The sequence below is a fragment of the Canis lupus genome, chromosome 32 (genome assembly GCF_048164855.1).
Source record: "Canis lupus baileyi chromosome 32, mCanLup2.hap1, whole genome shotgun sequence".
Lineage (NCBI taxonomy): Eukaryota > Metazoa > Chordata > Mammalia > Carnivora > Canidae > Canis > Canis lupus.
Genome location: NC_132869.1, coordinates 28,604,786 through 28,625,740, shown reverse-complemented (window position 1 = coordinate 28,625,740; position 20,955 = coordinate 28,604,786). Strand labels below are relative to the sequence as shown.

The 20,955-nt window shown below is 42.0% G+C and overlaps 1 protein-coding gene across 11 annotated transcripts in view; it reads left to right on the top strand.

The window, feature by feature from the left end:
* The window catches only part of ANXA2 (annexin A2), a 47,381-nt gene extending 28,542 nt beyond the window's left edge, over window positions 1-18,839 (top strand). For 8 of the 11 annotated variants that reach the window (XM_072808919.1, XM_072808921.1, XM_072808917.1 and 5 more), the window contains 11 exons: window positions 1,468-1,562; window positions 5,108-5,221; window positions 8,666-8,756; window positions 9,909-9,988; window positions 11,380-11,439; window positions 12,081-12,137; window positions 13,849-13,942; window positions 14,567-14,662; window positions 15,119-15,177; window positions 16,911-17,033; window positions 18,394-18,839. In XM_072808919.1, the coding sequence (XP_072665020.1) occupies window positions 1,468-1,562; window positions 5,108-5,221; window positions 8,666-8,756; window positions 9,909-9,988; window positions 11,380-11,439; window positions 12,081-12,137; window positions 13,849-13,942; window positions 14,567-14,662; window positions 15,119-15,177; window positions 16,911-17,033; window positions 18,394-18,453 (929 nt within the window). In that variant the 3' untranslated portion in view covers window positions 18,454-18,839. The remainder of the gene's footprint in view (window positions 1-1,467; window positions 1,563-5,107; window positions 5,222-8,665; window positions 8,757-9,908; window positions 9,989-11,379; window positions 11,440-12,080; window positions 12,138-13,848; window positions 13,943-14,566; window positions 14,663-15,118; window positions 15,178-16,910; window positions 17,034-18,393) is intronic. The other 3 variants (XM_072808925.1, XM_072808923.1, XM_072808922.1) reach the window with 1 other exon arrangement.
* Window positions 18,840-20,955: the final 2,116 nt, after the last annotated feature.

Sequence of the window (20,955 nt, the reverse complement as noted above, 5' to 3'; positions counted from 1 at the left end):
CTGAGCCACCCAGGCACCACTATGCCATCATTTTAAATGACTGTAGTATCCTATTATATGGATAGAAGAACATTTATTTAATTAGCCTCTTATTGGACATAGGGGCTTTTTTCCCTTTATTTTTTGAGACTATATAATGCTGAAATCATCTTTGCAACTGAATCTCATGTATATAACAATTACATATCTTTGTTGACATTGGTACTCTAAAAGTTGGAGCTAAAGTTATAGATGCTGCACTTACCTGATTTACGTACTGGTATGAACTCCCTCTGAAATGAGTATATAAACACATAAATAAATGTTACTTATTTTTATACCCAGAAAATCTAACTTTATGCATTTTGATCTAACATGCTTGAGAGCTGAGGGTTCCTTCTCTGTCACGTTGCTAATTGCCTCTGCCTCAAAGCATTACTACAATTCTGACATTTCTGCTGCTCTGAGTCTCCTCTGGTTTCCTTTAGGCCAGGCTGTTGGCCATTTGCATGTGACCTTGTGGGCTTAGCTACTGTCTCTCTCACCCAAGAATTAACTATCCAGTATGGCAAAGACTCTTCCCTTTATTAAACAAAGTTCATAATCGGTCAGGAGTTGAGACCCTTTACTTTCTGAATTCTTAAAATCAAGCTTTCTTAAGTTAAATGGTATTTTAGGAATATTTCTGATATAAAATTGGAAACTTTCAGATACAAGAAGGCATTGCTTATCTTGGTAAATACACATGTTCCAATTAAAATAGGTACTAAAATATTTTGGAGGCACTTCAAAACTCCCAATTTAGATTTAATTTAGATTAAAACACTTACTCTTTTTAATAAAGTTATAAAATTGATTATTAAAATTGCCTATTGAAGATTAAAAGCAGTGGAACATTTAGTTTCCTTAAAAAACAATTTAGTCTTCAATAAGTATGATTGTATTAATCAATTATGCTATTAAAAATACAACTGCCATATTAAATCTGACTCATTTGTCATGACAGTTTCTATAATTATAGAAATTATACCTAGCTGCTTATATAGCCGTAATCCTGCAATAAATATAAATAATTGTCTCTATTAATTCAGTTCACAGTTACTGTCTATTAAATCCCCAGTTAAATGGCAATTTGGGGACCTTCATTTAAAATCCTCCTAAATCTTTGTTGTTCCGTCTGACTGCCAAAGCCCCACAAACACCCCTCCTACGGTTGATTTCCAGAAACCAATTTATGAATAAAATAGTTTTTTTCAATGCAGATACTCAAAAGGTCCATTTAGGCTTGCAGTTTGCGGCTGTCAGGATAAAAATTGGGTAAACACATTTGGTGGAGGGTACTGACAAGAGCAACCCCTGATGTCCTGGCATTTCAGTTTGGAAAGCAGTATATACATTTCATTTTGAAAAACTGTTTAAAACCTTCAGCATTAGCCTGAAGAACTAGAGCGCATAGGTGATAACTGTTTACTGCTTGTATTTCCATAGGTGTGGATGAGGTCACCATTGTCAACATTTTGACCAACCGCAGCAATGAACAGAGACAGGACATTGCCTTTGCCTACCAGAGAAGGACTAAAAAGGTACAAGCAACTTCAGGGGCAGAGGGCATTCCTTGTTGAATTTCATTTCCTCAGCCATTGCTTTTTCTTTTTATGGATTCTGACTTGTCCTGGCAAGAGCCTCAGAAACTCTTGGGTATCCGAGGTTTTCCTCTTATAAAGAGTCATCACTTACACACTCGTGGCCCCAGGTGTCCCTGGGGTGCTTGGAGCTTATCCCTAAAGACTATGCCCTCCTCCAACCAGGGGGTGTAGAGGGAATACTGCTGGGAACAGGGTTAGAAGGGACCAGGGAACATGAACAATAACAGCTATCATTTCTAGAAATGCTTGCTTTGTGCCAGGCATGTAGTTCTCTACCTGTAGCAACTCATTTCATCTTTATGACTTCTGCTAGCTCTCGATGTTTCCTTTTTTCTTTTTTTAATATTTTATTTATTTATTCACGAGAGAGAGAGAGAGAGGCAGAGACACAGGCAGAGGGAGAAGCAGGTTGCATGCAGGGAGCCTGACGTGGGACTCCATCCTGGGGTCTCCAGGATCACGCCGTGGGCTGAAGGCGGCGCTAAACCGCTGAGCCACCCGGGCTGCCCTCGATAAGATGTTTCTAATTTAATCTTAGGACACTAGCCTTTAGTTAGTATTGATCCTTATAGGCTCTTCTTACTCTTAAAAAGAAAATACACTTGAATTCTTAAGAGCTTTGCTGCAAATGGGCTTAGTTAGTAGTTCATTTGGTCTACTATCTTCAACATGCCATGTTCCCACTATTTAAAGAGTCTTTGTGTGCTTTTTCCCTTGCTTGTGCACTAGTGGTTAAGGAGCAACCAAGCATTTGTTCATCCTTTATTTTGTTGCAGTGTTAGGAAATTTTATTTTTAAGGACGGGATGCTTTATTTTTAACTTCTTGCTATTAAAAGCTTTTGATTTATTCTTGGACAGTGCAGTAAGCGTGGCTTCCTGCAGTTTCTGTTTGACTTAACGGCTTTCACTCATAGCCACAGTGGAGGTGAGCTGGAAGGATTCTGGAAAAGACATTTCTTTTCTTGGAGTTGACATGACCACCAGGGTTCTGAAAGTTGCAGGTCAAGCCCTGCCATAGCTCCCACCCCCACCTACTCAAACAGTTGGAAAGGACATAGAATCTGGCTCCTATCATCTTATGTGCATTAACATTCTTTTTCCAACTAGACTTCTATAATCTTTTGTAGTGAGGCAGAGAGGGGAGTATTTTATTTCTCCAGTTTTCTAAAAGGAGCTGGGACCTGGTAGGGCTGAGTTCCAGTTGGAGTAGAAGGCTCATCTCTTTGGGGAGTGTGCATATAGTTGCTCCTTCATTTGTCACTTAGAAAGGGGGGTGTTGGAACACACTTGAGTGTGCACACATAAGTGTACACAGAAATATAGAAGCCTGGATCTTGATTTCAAATTCGATAATTGGGGAACAAAGCCCTCACATAACCTGTCGGGATGGAAGATATTACCAGAATCGTATAGAGTTCATTGACCACACAGGTTTTGTGTGAACTGGGAACAGCTTACTGTCCTACTGGTTTTGTTTTGTTTTGTTTTAAGGAGAGGGGAGAGTGGAGGAAGGGGCAGAGGGAGAGGGAGAGAGAATCTCAAGTAAGCTCTATGCCCAATGCAGAGCCTGACATGGGGCTCAATTTCACAATCCTGAGATTGTGACCTGAGCTGAAATCAAGAGTCAGACGCCTAACCAACTAAGCCACTCAGGCACCCCTGTCCTACTGATCTGGATGTCGTTCAGTCTTGGGCTAAGGGAGATTGTCATCCTGTATAGAAAGATACAGGGCAGCCCAGGTGACTCAGCGGTTTAGTGCCACCTTTTGCCCAGGGCCTGATTCTGGAGACCTGGGATCAAGTCCCATGTCAGGCTCCCTGCATGGAGCCTGCTTCTCCCTTTGCCTATGTCTCTGCCTCTCTCTCTCTCTGTCTCTCATGAATAAATAAATAATATCTTAAAAAAAAAAAGATACATTTTTTGAGATAAATTTCCGAAGGAGATTTTGCAAGCAAAGCCTTAGTGTTTTGAATGAGTTGTTTGCATAATCAAGGAGAAAGCCCTGTATTTTAGAGTATGTTGGGGTATGGACTGAGGCTGCCTATGTCACGAGCCTTTAAACAGCATGGGCAGAACTAATAGAAGTGGAGAGGAGCTGGGGAAGAGGATTGATCCCCTGTTTTGTTCACCTTCAAGCAGATGCCAGATTTCTCCAAAAAAGGAATGGTAAAAATGCAAAGCCCTGTGCTAGACCTTATGAGAAGCAGAAAGTTGAACACCGACAGGAGTTTATAATAGAAGTGGAAGATGTCAGTAGGTACTCAAATGCTATTTGAGGTTTGAACAGAGAATGGGTAGAAGGGTGTCAAGGGTAGGCTAAGTTTGAAATTACCTAACCTCAAATTTCCAGATTGGAAAATTGGTACTATAATTGGAAGGTGTTGCTTTTCAAGTCCCTTTCTAAGTGCTGTGTGTTACTAGGGCACCGGGAATCAGACGAGAGTAGGTGGTGGAAGGGGTGGGCCAGGTGATTTCCAAATTCCATCTCAGATCTCACCACCTATGAAGGATTTGAGAAGATTCTTCCTGAAGCAGACCATACATCACCACCTGGCACCTGCAAATACTTCTCGGGGCTAGCTATTATAGATGCCATGGGGCACTGCTGACAAGCAGGGGAGAAAGAAAGAAGGGAGAGAATAGGAAGGAAAAAGTGAAAAGAAAGGAAAATAATTGCAGTGGGAGAGGTCAGGCATCACTCAGTGCTCCTGATATGTAGGAAGTTTAGTCGCCAGTATAAGTGGCTCTAAACAACACCATTGAATTGGGTATTTGCATACATGGGTGCTGACTCCGATCTCTAACTTAAAAATCTACATTGTGACAGTGGAAACCTTTAAAAATAATACAGAGCAGGGAAGCCAGGGGAGTGAATGAGGACTTCAGTCCTCCTTTGCCTCTGTCAATTCTGCCCAGATTTGGTGTGGACAGATAGATGTTGTCTCAGTCTTAGATGAAGCGTTTGGAATAGGAAAATTCCATCATCCAACTATCACCCATGGTGGGGCTTCTGGTTCCTCCGGAGACTTTTAGGACCCACCTCTGGCTCAGCAGCACAAACAGCTTTTACTGTCCCTACTTGCACCACCTTCTTCTTAGCAGAGGCCTTGACCTTGGAAGGTGCCCTATTTTCCATGAGTGGTTATCACTTGCCAAGTGTGTTATTAAGTGCCCCCACATGCCTAGCTTTCTGAGGCATTGCATACTGCCCTGGCTTCTTTTTAAGGACTGCGAGAAGGTGGCTCAGTCAGCATGGATGTTACAGGTTTTTGTCAGAGCAAAGTCTGATCTTTTAGTTTCTGACATTGGAGTCTGTGGAAAGGAATGCAGTTGAGGGACAGTTTGTTCTGAGATTCCAAAGTGGTCGAGGAGTCACAACCCACTTTACAAACATATCCCGCTTGCTTTGGTCTTCGCCAGTTTTAAAGGGAATATTGGTGCCCAACCCCATTTTCCATGTTCTTGCCTGTTTTTCTTAAGGAACTTGCATCAGCATTGAAGTCAGCCTTGTCCGGCCACCTGGAGACCGTGATTTTGGGCCTATTGAAAACACCTGCTCAGTATGACGCTTCTGAACTGAAAGCCTCCATGAAGGTAAACATATGTGAGATGCAATCTCTGTCAAATCTGCCATTAATATTTGTGAATTACAGCTTTTTGAGTATAATTAGGTGATTTTCAGTTTTGTTGAATTCTCATTTGGAACCATTTTTTAAAAAATGAACTGAAGCTATAAGTCTTAGGATTTGTACCAAAAATATTTCAATTACTCTTTTTAAGACTGTAAAGAAATTTCATGATGCTGGGAAGTCAGTTATCCAGCTGCTACTGCTTGGCACCTGGGCAATTGGAATACCATTTGGAAAAACTACTTCCTTGATTACACTTCCTCCTTAAAAAAAGATTTGTTGTGATATTAAGGCAAAAGTAAAACTCAGAGCTTTTGTCAAGTGAAGCTTGCAAATTCTGCCCATGTTCTCTTGGGTGTTTCTTCTGACCCTCTCCCATCAGTCCCATTATTTAATTCAAATTTGGGCAAAATCAGAACATCACAGTACATGCAAAGGGTGGCTTCAGATTGTAAGTGGTACCTGTGTTTTGTTCAAAGTATTACAGCACAAATTACCTCTTTTGTTTGTTTTTGCAAAGTTATTTAGAATTTTAGGTTACATTAGATAATAGAAATTCCAGGTTAGAAACTCCTTGAATTTTGTGTGGGCTTAAAACTTCAAGTGTTATATAAATGCAATAGATGCATAACATAAATGCATTTTACAGCAAAACATATAACCCCTTTTATAGTGTATGCTTCTAACACTTTGAATAATCTCACACTGCCCTCTGCTGCTAAAACTGAGTAAAGCCTCCAGGATAGGGAGGAAAGCTATGGTTTTCATTTTTCATTTGAAGTCCGAGTGAATTTTCTGTGATGCTCCTGTTTCTGAATTATGAAGAGACCAAGCTGTAAGCCTGTCACCAGAGCTGATGTCACAGTTCGTGTCATCTCTTTCCCCCAGAGAGTACCTCAAGAGTGAGGCAGCTTCACACACCAGGCATTTCCATCACCCAGGACTTGATAGCTCAGGGCTGCCACAAGATTTGTTTGGGGAATCTCTTTCTTCCTTCAGTTCTCCAGCCTAACCCAACCTGTGCTCAGTTTATATGAGCAGACTGGCTCTGAGTTTCTTAAGTAGGCTATATTGCGGAGAAGTTAAAATTACGAATGATGAAATGTCAGCAACATTTAATGATCCTGCTTGATAAAAGAACACTCCTGAAAACCAAACTTTGGGTTTTTTTGAGCCATGGATGAGTCAGCCTGTCCTAGGTTTCTCTGACCATCATCACTTCAGATCAGTTTATCTTACTTTCGTCAAAAATCTATTTAGTTGTGATGTGTTCAATTTTACTAGTATCTATTACTAGGTATTAATGATTTGAAATGGGCCTGCTGGAGCTGTCAGTCACCATTGTAATCTATGTAGATGGGCCTAATGAAAGGTGCTTTGACTACTGAATCTTTGACCTTGTGCCAGCTCTTCCATTAGCTATCACAGTTGAGTACCCTTCTGAAATCCATAAAGCTCGAAGTGACATTAACTGAACTACGCTTTAAAAAAAAAAATCTGTTTTGACTTCTGGCAATACCAGTGGCAATATTAGCCATATGTTACGGTAGAAGTTGCCCTTGTGGTGGGAATTGTGGACAATCTGTGGGAAGCTTGGGCCAAGTTTTGGAAATTGCCAAGGTCACCTCTGAATACAGAAATAAAAATACTGTTACAATCCTCAGATGGTTAACACTGGTATATCAGCAATGGAAAAAAACTTATATTGCCATATGTATTTTTAATTTTTTTAAAGGTTTTATTTATTCATGAGACCCACAGAGAGAGAAAGAAAGAAAGAGAGAGAGAGAGAGAGAGGCAGAGACATAGGCAGAGGGAGAAGCAGGCAGAGGGAGAAGAAGCAGGCTCCATGCAGGAAGCCCGACATGGGACTCGATCCCGGGTCTCCAGGATCACGCCCTTGGCTGAAGGTGGCACTAAACCACTGAGCCACCCGGGCTGCCCCGTGTTTTTAATTTTAACAGTGTCAGTATATAACATTTCTTCCAATGCATGAGTTATTTTTAGATTATATTTCTATCATCTTGAGATTGAAAACCTGCCCCCTAAAATATTTGAAGACACTCAGTAGTCATTCTATAACATGTGTACAGAATGTCATGTAGGGCAGCCCGGGTGGCTCAGCGGTTTAGCGCCGCCTTCAGCCCAGGGCGTGATCCTGGAGACCCGGGATCAAGTCCCATGTCGGGCTTCCTGCATGGAGCCTGCTTCTCCCTCTGCCTGTGTCTCTGTCTCTCTCTCCTCTCTGTTTCTCATGACTAAATAAATAAAATCTTTAAAAAATATATTAAAAAAAAAAGAATGTCATGTAGATCTTTCACTCAGATGGGAAGAAAGTTTGGCTTTGCTAGAACCTCTACATATCATGATTAAAAACTCTGGAAGAAGAAGCATTGGCTCATAGATTAAGAATAAAATTCAAAATTAACCGTTAACCTGAGGTTTAGATTATATTACACTTTTCAGGGGTGTATAAACTCTAATAAGTTTAATTAATAGCTGACACATTTTTCGCATGGATAAGTAAGTTTCTTATTGTATTAACACCTTATAATTGATTTACATTTTAAACAGTTGTAATTCTACTTAGTTCAAAGTGGTATTTCCATATTCGGAAAGACAAGTATTAGAGAATCCTGATTATTAAATCTTGACTTTGATCATGAAGCCAGCTTTGAAATACATGTTTCATTGAGTCCTTTCAAGCTATCTGGCACGTTCAAAAGTGTATATATTAAATTTGAATACATCACCCATCAAATTCTTATTCCTTAATAAAGTGTTGGTGTCTAGGTTTATTTGGCACTTCATTATTTCCTTTTGCTTCCCCAAAGTGCCTGAAGAGTGCATAGTAATCAAGCAAAAATGGAAGTACAAGAATGAAATTTTTAACATTAACCCAATTTTACATTTCAAAGAGGTGAAGCTAAAAATTTTATCTTATCTGTACCTTTCCCTGGTAAAAGACTTATTCCATTCCAGTAATGCTGGCTGCAAATGACAACAAACTCTCTATATTCCTTTATGTTAAATTACTGAGCAGATTGTTTAATAAAGAAAAATTTCCCATCAATCAAAATAATTTGAAAAATAAAGAAAAATAGGAAGAAGAAAAAGTCACTCATTTTATAAACTCATCACCAAAAGGTAACAATATAGTTGAGCTCAGACATGTCACTTATACCATCTTTTAATCTGGTAAAACTTTTTTTTTTGGAAGCATTTTTTAAAGAAATAGAAAATAGCATTACATTGTGCTGACAATACGGTACAGATCCCCTCCATAGGATTATAGAAAGGAGTGTGCTAACTGACCGATCCATGTTTGCAATTTACCTGATTGAGACAGAGAAGTAGGTTAAGGGCCAAGAGGACTTTCCCTGCTGATGTTGTCTTGCCTGGTTCACAGGGGCTGGGGACTGATGAGGACTCCCTCATTGAGATCATCTGCTCAAGGACCAACCAAGAACTTCAGGAAATTAACAGAGTCTACAAGGAAAGTGAGTAGCCCTAGTTCTTTGATGCAGCTTCTTAGCCCAATTTCTGTGACCCCATCATGGCTGCCTGGGCTAGCATTGGGAATAGGATGCCTGGATTACATATGCAGAATGCCTTCTGGACTGTCCAGGGGTTTGCCATGGTCTGGGTCCCTCTTCTTCACCTTCTTTTGTGGCTTGTGTTTTGCTAATTATATTATACTAGAACTTCTATAAAAGGATACGCAGGAGGGAAAGGAGAGAAAACCAATTAAAAAAAAAAGAGAGTCTGATGGGAGAAGTAGGAAGCATTGTACATGGATTTCATGGATTGGGTGTTTTCCAGTCTCTGTTTAAGAAGGTCACAATTCGGGGATCCCAGGGTGGCTCAGCGGTTTAGCGCCTGCCTTTGGCCTAGGCGTGATCCTGGAGTCCCGGGATCGAGTCCCATGTTGGGCTCCCGGCATGGTGCCTGCTTCTCCCTCCTCCTGTGTCTCTGCACCTCTCTCTCTGTGTGTGTGTGTCTATCATAAATAAATAAATCTTTAAAAAAAAAGAAGTTCACGATTCTGGATTGTGGATTATTGCAAGAGATGTGTGGATCTGCGTGCACCAAGCACTACGGGAGGCTGTGGGTAGAATAAATGATATAGCTTATATGTGTATGTGTTACTAAGTTTCAACGTAGAAGCTATTTTGAATAATAAAATATAGATTCATTCAAAAGTATTCTTTAATTCTTACAAGTTTTTGCCATTGTACATTTCCTCTTTCAGTGGATAGCAAAGCACAGTTGGGGTGTGTGTGTGTGTGTGTGTGTGTGTGTGTAGCTTTTCACATTTTTTCATGTTCAGAGTGAGCATTCATAGTCAAGAAGTTTGTGAAACAATATTTTAGCTACAAAAGAGGTCACTGATCAAAGGTGAGCTTGAGGATGCCTGATTTGATCCAGCCCCGTCTATCTCCTGTCACTGATAATAACATCTGACTCTGGTTTTATGAGGTTAAAAATCATAAAATAAATCATGGACCATCTGCCCTCATTTGGGTGGATACATCCATGCTGCCACAGCTGTTTTTGCTTTTCAGATGCCTGGTGGGGTGAGGGCAGTTGGGGTGGGTGGGTGGCTGGCTGCACAGGCAGGAAGCCTAAAACCAGATGTGTTGTTTTCAAAGTGTACAAGACCGATCTGGAGAAGGACATCATTTCTGACACATCTGGTGACTTCCGCAAGCTGATGGTTGCCCTTGCAAAGGTTGGTTTCTGGTTTATTTCTCTGTTCTTGTTTCCTCCCAAGGCAAGTCACATACCTCATTTTATACCTGGGAGCGAATGAACTCAATCCTCTGTGCCTGCATCAGAAATTCCAGCTGCATTTCTGACAGTGGGTTTGCACTGTCACTGCAGAGTTGTCATTTTTGTATAATAGGATTTCTTATCCTGGGAAACCGCATGGTCAAGTGGACTTTGGGGCCAGAGGAGGAATAGGGAGCTCTCAAGTCCTGGCCTGGATTATGTGCCAGCCCTCACTGCGTGACTTGGCGAAGGTCACTTTGTCTCTATCTATGGCACATAGGACCCGATGGGAAGTGACCCTCTTGTTTTTCTTTCATTCTCTCTGCTCTCACTTCTTATGAGAGGATTTGCCCAAGTAGTCCTTTACCTGGAAAGGGGGTCTTTGTTTGCTAACATTAACACATAAATGTGGATGAAAGGCTTTTCCTTCTGAGTCTGAGTCCTGACCAGTGTGCCATTTAAGGCCTATGTGGCAGGGGAAGGAGGAGAAATTATTTTCTCCAGGAACCTTAATGACAAATAATTGATTGTATGCTGCCTCCTGCCCACTCACATCTCCATTACTGTAACACCTCCACACAGCCCTCCCTGCCAACTCCTCGCCCTGTGTGCCACCAACCACCCATCTTTCTGAAGTCCACTTCACTATTCCATTCCCTTGATCAAAGCTCATTTCTGCTCCATCAGATCCAAACGCTAACTGCCTTTAAAAAAGTCCCCTAGGCGCTGCCCCTCCCTAACTTCATCTTCCTTTGAGGATTCCCTCCTGCTTACCTTCCCCTCTAGCTGCACAGCCCCTCACTGACCTGTGGCATGCTCCGCCCCTCCCTGTGCTGTTGGTCCCATGGAGAATGGCTTTCTTCTCCCCATTACTAGCCTCATTCATTCATGCCTCAGCGTTCACCTCAGCCTTACACCATTGTCCACAGACAGTGCTGACTGTACTAACAGATCTCTCCCTTCTCTTACATTTTATGTCTTAAGCCATGGATCACTATGTTGTTTTACCTTCTGTTCCATGCTTATTTTTCCATCTGGATTGTAAGCTCTCTGAGGGAAGGAACTAAGTATCATTAGCTTTTTTTTTTGAGGTAGAGATAATTCTAGAAAATGCTTATCCCGGGAGGTGGGTGATGATGGTGAAGCACACACACACAAACCCAACTTCACTGCCTCAAGTATTTTGCCAATTCTTGATCTTGTCTAGACTTCAAAGTGAAGAATTGTAAGTGTGTGGGTGTTCTGTAAATTAAATAATTCTTTACGTGAGTTAGAGAGAAAACAAAATTTTTAACTTTAAACCACACAAAGAAACCTATTTAATATTCTGAATTTTGTTTTCTTCTGTAGGGTAGAAGAGCAGAGGATGGGTCTGTCATCGATTATGAACTGATTGACCAAGATGCCCGGGTAAGTGCCAAGCTTCTTGCTTGAGTTTCTGTTTTCTAGCAAATCTCTAGATACTCTGTACAGTAGTTATTGATACTTCCTGACAATTTACCTCCAAAATTAGTAACTTAAAACAACACTTATATCTCTCAGTTTCTGTGGGGAGTGGCCTAGCCGGGTGGTTCTAGCTGAGGACCTCTCATGAGGCTGGGGCCAAAGTACTGACCAGGGCTGCATCATCTGAGAGCCTGACCACATCAGGAGGATCTACTTTCATGATCACCTTTCCACATGACCAGGAGTCCTGGTATTTCTCCACATGGGCCTTTCTAAGGGCTTGCTTGAGCGTCCTCATAACATGGCAGCTGGTTTTCCCGAGTGAGTGACCTAAGAGAGAAAGCAAGGAGGACCCAATTGCTTATTATCACCTTATCTCAGGAATCTCAGTGTCACTTCTAATATACTCTTTATTAGAAGTGAATCACTGTGTGTAACCTATAGTCAGTTCAAAGGGAAATAGGTGCACTTTTGGAAGGGAGGAATGTCAAAGAATTTGTGAGCTTCATTTTCACTTTCTGGGAACAGTTGTTTTTATGAGATATTCCCTCTTGATACTTGTGTTAATTATAAGATCAATACCTGACTCACATATGCTTATTTAGGCTTTGCTTGTATGGAAGTACCAGATTCTGCAGGATATGATAAGGCTGTGTGCACTGGTGTGTATTTGCCGTAAATAAATACCAATAAACAATATGGCAGAGTGGAAGGAGACGGTAGAGGCACAGCCAGGGATAGGAAGGTGTATTGCAATAGTACTTGTGCTGGTTCTAGTCCCATAATCACTAAGAACTGTTTATTAAGCTGATTCAGATCACTATGAACTGCATACCTTTCCCAGACAGTCAACAGCTATCTCAAAGCATTTTATAAGAGTGTAGAACAAAATTAATTTAAATTCATTTTAGTTTTAAAATTCAGTATGTTTCAGGATACTGGTGTGACTCAGTTGGTTAAATATCCAACTCTTGGTTTCAGCTCAGGTCATGAGATCATGCCCTACGTTGGGCTCTGTACTCGGTATGGAATCTGCTTGAGATTATCTTTCCCTCTCCTCCTTCTTCTGCTCCTCCCCACTTTTTCACTCTCTGTCTCTCAATAAATAAATAAAATCTTTACAAAATAAAATAAAGTAAAATTCAATATGTTTCACACAGCTCTTTTAGCAGGAGGTAGAGAAGCCTTTTATTTTATTTTGTAAAGATTTTATTTATTTATTCAGAAGAGGCACAGAGAGAGAGGCAGAGACATAGGCAGAGGGAGAAGCAGGCTCCCTGCACGGAGCCCAATGCAGGGCTCGATCCCAGGATCCCAGGATCATAACCTGAGCCAAAGGCAGAGGTTCAACAGCTGAGCCACCCAGACGTCCCTAGAGAAGGGTTTTAAATAAAGTAATAGAAGGTAGGTTTTACAGCTCCTAGATAGTGAGTGGTCACTGAATGAGTATCTTATCCCTGTGTAAGTCTTTCTCTGTCCCTCCCTGCCATTTTTAGCATTACTTTTAGCCCCTAAAATTTCCAGAAACTGAAAATGAGACTTCCTGAGGCTCTATGAAACTTGGGTGGGGGTACCTGATTTGTAGCTGTCTTCAGCAGGCAACCATTAGCTTATTTGCTATCAAAAGTAGCAAAGGAAGGAGGGCTGGATATGCTAATGAACATTTGCTTGTCCTTCTCTATAGGAATAGAAGTTCTTGGTTCTTCCTTTGAGATTTAAGCAAGTAGTTGTGTACAGCACACACCTCACAATCTAGTCTCATGCTGTGTTTGTGCCTAAGGAAGAGTGCTCTTGATTAAGACTTTTGACTTAAATACAACATTTTTTTTATTTTTTTATTTATTATTTATGATAGTCACACACACACACAGAGAGAGAGAGGCAGAGACATAGGCAGAGGGAGAAGCAGCCTCCATGCACCGGGAGCCCGATGTAGGATTCGATCCCGGGTCTCCAGGATGGCGCCCTGGGCCAAAGGCAGGCGCCAAACCGCTGCGCCACCCTGGGATCCCTACAACATTTTTTTTTAAGATTTTATTTATTTGTTTACGAGAGACACACACACACACACACACACACAGAGAGAGAGAGAGGGAGGCAGAGGCGTAGGCAGAGGGAGAAGCAGGCACCATGCAGGGAGCCTGACATGGGACTTGATCCCACGTCTCCAGGATCAGGCCCTGGGCTGAAGGTGGCACTAAACCGCTGAGCCACCGGGCTGCCCTAAATACAACATTTTTGCTCGTGTCTTCAGCGCAATCATCCTTTCTCATTTGGCATTTTCAGCGTATGAGTTGTGGGTTTTTGCATAACATTGTTTATGACCTTATCTTGGATTGTGTAGTCAACTTCCTTGGTTGGTTGTGCTTGTAGGATCTCTATGATGCTGGAGTGAAGAGGAAAGGAACTGATGTGCCCAAGTGGATCAGCATCATGACCGAGAGGAGTGTGTGTCACCTCCAGAAAGGTGGGTGTTGTACTGAGGAGGTCTTAGAGCCTAGAGATGGTCGTCTCAGCCAGGTTTACTGGTTATCTGTGTTGAGGCCATGAGAGGAAAAAAAAAACCTAGGATGCAAACATGGACCTCTTCATGGAGTCATACCATGGAGTGAACCAGAACATAGTTCACTCTCTACTTTGTACCTCATAATTGCATCCATTTTCCATCACCAAATCCATTGCCCTTCTCTTCTTCCATTTGGATCCTTCTTTTTCCTAAATATTTTCCACATTTGATGCTTTAGCTTGTTGCTCCTTCTTGTCCAGGATCATTTTATCTTGCCATATTCGTTGAAGTAATGGACATTTCTGGATGCTATATCATTGCTTCCAAGTAGAATCGGTTCCACTCAGAGTTAAAGATGGTCAAAATATGTGACCTAGGCAGTGCCATTCAGGACAGGTACCTGGTACAGCTGTCCCAAGTCAACCAGTGCAGTGTCAGCTCTGGTCCACCATGGCAATCTGTAACTGTCTAAGGTGCTATGATCATTTTCATTTGTTTATTTTTATCATGGTGCATAACCATATGAGTGATTACTGCTTTGATTAGCAGCTCTGTTATAGTAATTGCTTTTTTGCTTTTCCTCAGTATTTGAAAGGTACAAGAGCTACAGCCCTTATGACATGCTGGAGAGCATCAAGAAGGAGGTCAAAGGAGACCTGGAAAATGCTTTCCTGAACCTGGGTGAGCAAACATGGCCTCCCCCATGTTCCCCCCCAACCCTTACCAACCCAGGACATCAACTTTCAGTAAACTGTGCCAGAGCAGAAATAATAAGTGGCCATCCTATTAATTCAAGTGTGTTGGGGAGGTGTGGCTCCTTTACATGATTTGGGTGATTTTATAATCTTCACAGTATAAATTTAAGATGTGAGGAATTGCCCAGGAAGAATAAGATGACAAGTAAATGGGCTCTGCTGGGGAAGCTAACATATCACCTTGTGTGTCTGCAGCTCTCAGGATCCCTTGATTTAAAATGACAGTGGAGCTGAGTTCAGAGGATCCCCAGTTTTCCCTTAGTTTTTCCCACTTTACAGCCCATTCCTCTTACATTAGGTTATCTTGTTTGTGCTCTGAGGCCAGGGCCTCACCCTCACTGGTGAGGAGAGGAACAGCTGACCCCTTTTCTTCTCTCCACAGTCCAGTGCATTCAGAACAAGCCCCTGTATTTTGCTGACCGACTGTACGACTCCATGAAGGTAAGGGCTGTCCAGCTGAGAGGTCCATGTTTCCACCCTAGGCTTTTCTTCTCTCGTGATTCAAACTAAATCTCCTTGACCAGTAGATGGTGGAAGGGCCCCTGCTGTATAGGGACAGGAGTGCACCAGTCAGCTGTAGTTGTATTTGACAGATGAGAAGACCACAAGTCACTCTTCTCTCTCTCTCTCTCTCTCCCAACTAGTTGAAGGTGGGTTTGTGAGCAGGTGGAACATAAAGTACCAGATGGTAATCGTGTCTTATTCCTGCTTAGATTTCTCAGGGATTGCCTTTCATGACCCCAAAATAAAGACAGACAAGGAAGGGAGAGATTACCAAACAACCACTGTGCAACAGACATTGTGCTACTTACTTCATCTGAAATCATTACCAAAAAGCCCATGTGGCTGGCTGGCTGGCTCATTCATTCATTCATTCATTCATTCATTTTATTTATTTATTTATTTATTTATTTATTTATTTATTTATTTATTTATTATTTCCCACAAAGAGAGGCAGAGACATAGGCAGAGGGAGAAGCAGGCTCCCTGCAGGAGCCCAATATATGGGATGGGTTTGGTGTACCCAGGGCCTCAACCCTAGGACCCTGAGATCATGATCTGAACCAAAGGCAGATGCATAACCTCTGAGCCACCCAGGTGCCCCATGTTTTTTTCTTTATAGATCAGGAGACTAGAGCTCAGAAAACTTCAACTAGCCTGATGTTACATAGCCAGATTGGAACTTGGGTGTGTCTGACTCCAAAGGCAGCACTGCGACTATCTCTTGGATGGACTGTCTCTTCCCACCATCTCATCCCATTTTCTTTTTCTTTTTCTTTTTTCATCCCATTTTCTATGCCTCAACTGTTCCTTGTGCTTTGTGGTATCCTGGGTCATCCCTGTCCACACTACCTCTTCCATCTCCCTCAGGTTCTGTGTTAGATATGACCTGTTCCTCAGTGCCTCTGGTCTGAGACTCTGAAAGTAAACTTAGTAAACTCTGAATTCAAAATTCCACAGAACCACAATGAAAATGTGGTGGCATGTGTTCTTTAAGTCCCAAGAGCAGGAACTTTTTTGTTACATATGTAAACTCATGCACTTTTTAAATTGAGCCATGCAGTAGTTAGTGCTTGTACAAGTTTACTGAGTGCACAAAGTGGGGCTTTGTGCTGATTTTATCCTGACATGTTTGGAATTCCAGGATGCTCGTTTTTCTTTTTTTTATTAAATTTATTTTTAATTTCTTATTTTTTAAGAAAGAGAGGGAGCATAGGAGGAGCAGAGATCCTGAGATCTCACAACCCTGAGATCATGACCTCAGTCGAAATCAAGAGTCAACTGCCCAACCAACTGAGCCACTCAGGCCCTAATATAATCATTTTTCTTAAAGGGGTAGTTTCATTGTTACCTTAGTAGTTTCGTGGAGGGCAGCATCAAGAACCCAGATGAGTTTCACATGTAAGAAAACTTACCATATTGGGGATCCCTGGGTGGCTCAGCTGTTTGGTGCCTGCCTTTGGCCCAGGGTGCAGTCCTTGAGGCCCGGGATCGAGTCCTGTGTCGGGCTACTGGCATGGAGCCTGCTTCTCCCTCTGACTGTGTTTCTGCCTCTCTCGCTCTCTGTGTCTATCATGAATAAATGAATAAAATCTTAAAAAAAAAAGAAAAGAAAACTTACCAGATTAACATTGTCAGTGAATTGTAACTTGGAACATCAACTTGACTTTCAGGGCAAGGGGACTCGTGATAAAGTCCTGATTAGAATCATGGTCTCTCGCAGTGAAGTGGACATGTTGAAAATTAGGTCTGAATTCAAGAGAAAGTATGGCAAGTCCCTGTACTACTACATCCAGGTAAGCCCTATGGTGACCTGTCAGCCCTGCCTGGCCATACAGAAGGCCCTGGATCCCCAGGCTGGTGGCCTGTCAGAACGGTGTCCAAAGTGGTGGTTTTCTAATTCACTGGGAAAGAGATGCTGACCAGCATCTCATCAGATAACAAGGGTTTATTTTGAAAGTGCCATTTATGATTTGTCCTAGAATCTAAAAAGAGACAGGCAAATATTTTATATTTCCCACATCTGCTATTCACAGTGATAATTGGTGTTCATGACAATGATCCTGTAAGATTTATCCTGAAGAGCTTGAGATCAATTAAATTTTATTATGCAGTTGACCCTTGAACAACACAGGTTTGAACTGCACTGATTGATTTATTGATTTTTTTCAATAAATACAGTGTAGTGCTATACATGTACTTTCCTTATGATTTTCTTAATAATAATTCTTTTATCCGGCTTTATTGTAAGAATACAGTATATAATACATACGACAAAAAATATTAATCGACTCTTTATGTTATGGGTGTGGCTTCCAGTCAACAGTAGGCTATTAATAGTTAAGTTTTGGGGGAGTCAGAAGTTAATATGCAGATATATGTTGGGGTGAAATAGGGATCGGATTGGCACCCCTCACCCCTGTTTTGTTAAAGAGTCAACTGTTTCCATTTTTTGAAAATCCTGCTATAGGCCTGGCAGTGTTTAGTTACTCAGAACTTCCATCTCTCCCATAAATTTAGTCTCTCTGTTTTGGAGAGATGGAGCCTACGCTCCGGAGAGAGAGGCTACACTCCCAGTGGGCCCTGGCTGTGTACTTCAGACAGACATTGCAGCCCCCCTTTCTAAAAGACCCTGAAATTTTCAAAGGCGTGTCAGTGGTCACCAAGGATGGATTTTGAGGTGCGTTTGGTGTACCCAGGTTTATTAGGGCACGTTTCCTCACTTCACTGGTTTATTCCTCCGTGACCTGAACAGTCCTGGAAACATCCCAGTGAGGCAGGAAAGTACCTTATCTTCTCTGGAAGCATGAGGGCCAGTGAGCAAAGTGGTGGTGCTTGCAGGGCCTCACAGCATTAAGAGCAGGCCAGGTGGTGTGGGTCTGATTCCTCATTCCGTTAATCCCCAGTACCTCACATTCTCTCTGCCCTGTGATCACGTTACTTGAAGGTCTCCCCTAGTCCTCTAGGCCAGACTCCCTGAGGGTCTGCTGATGATGACTTGAGTCTTTGTGTCCGGGCAGGTACCTCAGAGTCTTTTTTTTGCTACTGTTAACTAGGGGAGGCTCTGTGTGCTTTGAGCCTGCTTCTACATTATTGCAGAGTTTGGGTCTTTTTTTCTGATACTGAATTTCTCTTTTTCTCCTTGCCCATTTATAGCAAGACACCAAGGGCGACTACCAGAAAGCGCTGCTGTACCTGTGTGGTGGGGATGACTGAAGCCCACCACGGCATGAGCGTCTAGGAAAGGTGCCCCTTTGTTTGCAGCTAACAGTTCTAGAAAATAGCTTGTGACTAACAGTCCCCATAAGCCCATCCCTGCGAGGATGGTGTTAGCATAGCCCCCTCCCCATCCTTATTTTAGTTACCTAAGCATTGCCTGCCTCTCATGTCTAGTCTCTCCTTTTAGCCAAAGAAATGAACATTCCAAGGAGTTGGAAGTGAAATCTATGATGTGAAACACTTTGCCTCTTGTGTACTGTGTCATAAACAGATGAATAAACTGAATTTTTACATTATAAACAAGTCCTTTATTGACCTTGCCTTCAGCATAATTTTTTAAAAATCAAACATACATAAAAAAATAAAAATAAAAATAAAACATGGGTAAAGCCTGTATTGTTCAGCTGGTAAAGCTGTCCCCTAGAGGAATAAAGCTCTAGAACTCAGCTGTCCGAGATGGTAGCCACTATCCAGATGTGGCTATTTACATTTAAATTAATGTAAATGCAATAAAATTAAAAATTCAGTTCCTCAGTACGCTCTACATTTCAGATGTTCCATATCCACATGTGGCTAGCAGCTAGTGTATTGGACAGTACAGGAACAGAACACTTCCATTATAATAGAAAGTTCTTTTGCACAGTTCTTCATGCCCAGGTGATGATAGTACCTATGGGGGGAAACTCCCATCTGCTCATCTTTCTACAAGTAAATTAGGTAAAAACAAGCAGCATTGGTTGCCTCAAACTGGGAAGGGGGGTGGCATGGTGGGATCTAGCAAATATAGCAAACATATCTATAAGCTGTTAGAGAAATAAGTAACATTCTGCCCCAACCTCAAGGACACACCTGTCGGTGAGTCAGGCTACAGTACTCTTGTAAGAAGATATAACAAAAGTGGAAAAAGGATTGCTTTTGAGAGGACTGAGAAAAATGACCAGAGGAGAAGGAAGCATTTGAGCTGTGTCCAAAAATCTAGGGTGAAGTTTATAGCAGGGAGGAAGCTCTCCATCAGATTCTTATGGTTCCCATAATGGAATAGGTGATTCTGGAGGCACAAAGACTACATACATAAAGAATTGCACAAAGACTATATACAGCAAGAATTATGTCTCTCACACCTCCTAGCCAGTCAGGGGCTGTTCCTAGGACTGCTTGGTTTCTGGTCTGCCCTTTCACGGATAGACTGTAATAAACATGATGTGTATTAATGTATCTCTCTGTAATGTAAAGATGCTGTCCTTAGGCTGCTAGCCCAGGACACTGGACAACTGACTGACATAGGTGCTTCCCAAAAGCAGGGGATAGGGCCGGAGGCAGAGGGAGTTAGTGACTATCCCCAAACCCTTCTATCATATTTCCTCCTGGTCAGAGGATGTTGTGTCAGCTGCTAATTCCTGAGCCTGGCTGAGGTAGGGCACACTTAGTAGTGTGCAGGGAGAATGGAGGTGATGGATATAAATGTGTGAAATGGCTAGTTGGACAGAATGGGAGTGGAGGCAGGTATGGGGCTGATGAAATGAAAAATGCCTGTCCTACTTGAAGCGTTCAAATTCAACTAAAATGACACTGTGTTAACCAAACAAAGTATATCTGTGGGCTGAATGATTTGCTGTTTCGACCTTTGGCACACTTTGGGTAGAAACTTGGGTGGAGCATGGCTCTTGGTGACCTAAGATGTGCTTGTAAGTCCACTAAGCTATTGTTTAAAAATTATTTTAGGCGAAAACAGTGTTTTCTCCAATGTATCCTCCTATGCATATTCAAACTGATGCTCAAATCCCAAAATAGACTTCAGTATGCGCTTGGGGCAGAGTTCAAAGAATTGCATAAGAAGCAGGATCTTCATGGGGCAGATGGGTGGTTCAGTTAGTTAAGCATCTGCTTTGGCTCAGGTCATTAACCCCGGGGTCCCTGCATTGGGCTCCCTACTCAGCGGGGCGTCTGCTTCTTCTCCCCCTGCTGCTCCCCTGCTTGTGCTCTTTTGCTGTCAAATAAGTAAAATAAGTAAGACTTTTTTTTTTTTTTTTTTTTTTTTTTTAAGAAACAGGATCTTTATTTTTAACCCTAAATTATGGTATTGAACTCAAAACTGATAGTGAAGGGCAGAGGCTCTCAGGAGCAATGTTTCATATCAGGAAGATTTGGGGCTATATTTCTTCCAATCATAAAGTTTGTTTCGGGCTGCAAAGGGGAAGGTGATAGGAGAAGGCAAGGCTGTATAACCAGAATGTGGGGAGGTTTCTGCTCCCACCATGCCTAGGGCACTCTGGCCACTGGTCTGGCTGGTTGGACCCTCCAGCAGGTGTAAGGGAAAATCCAGACTGGTACCGAAAAGGCTCTGAGAGAACTGTTCTGAATGCTGCCCGCTGTCTGTCTCCGTATGGAACAATAATTGTCTCATGTTATCCAAAACTGACAGGAAAGGCATTTAAACTTTGGTCTCACATTCTTCTGGATTCCAGTCTGTCTCCTCAGTGAAGCTGTCCAAACCATTTC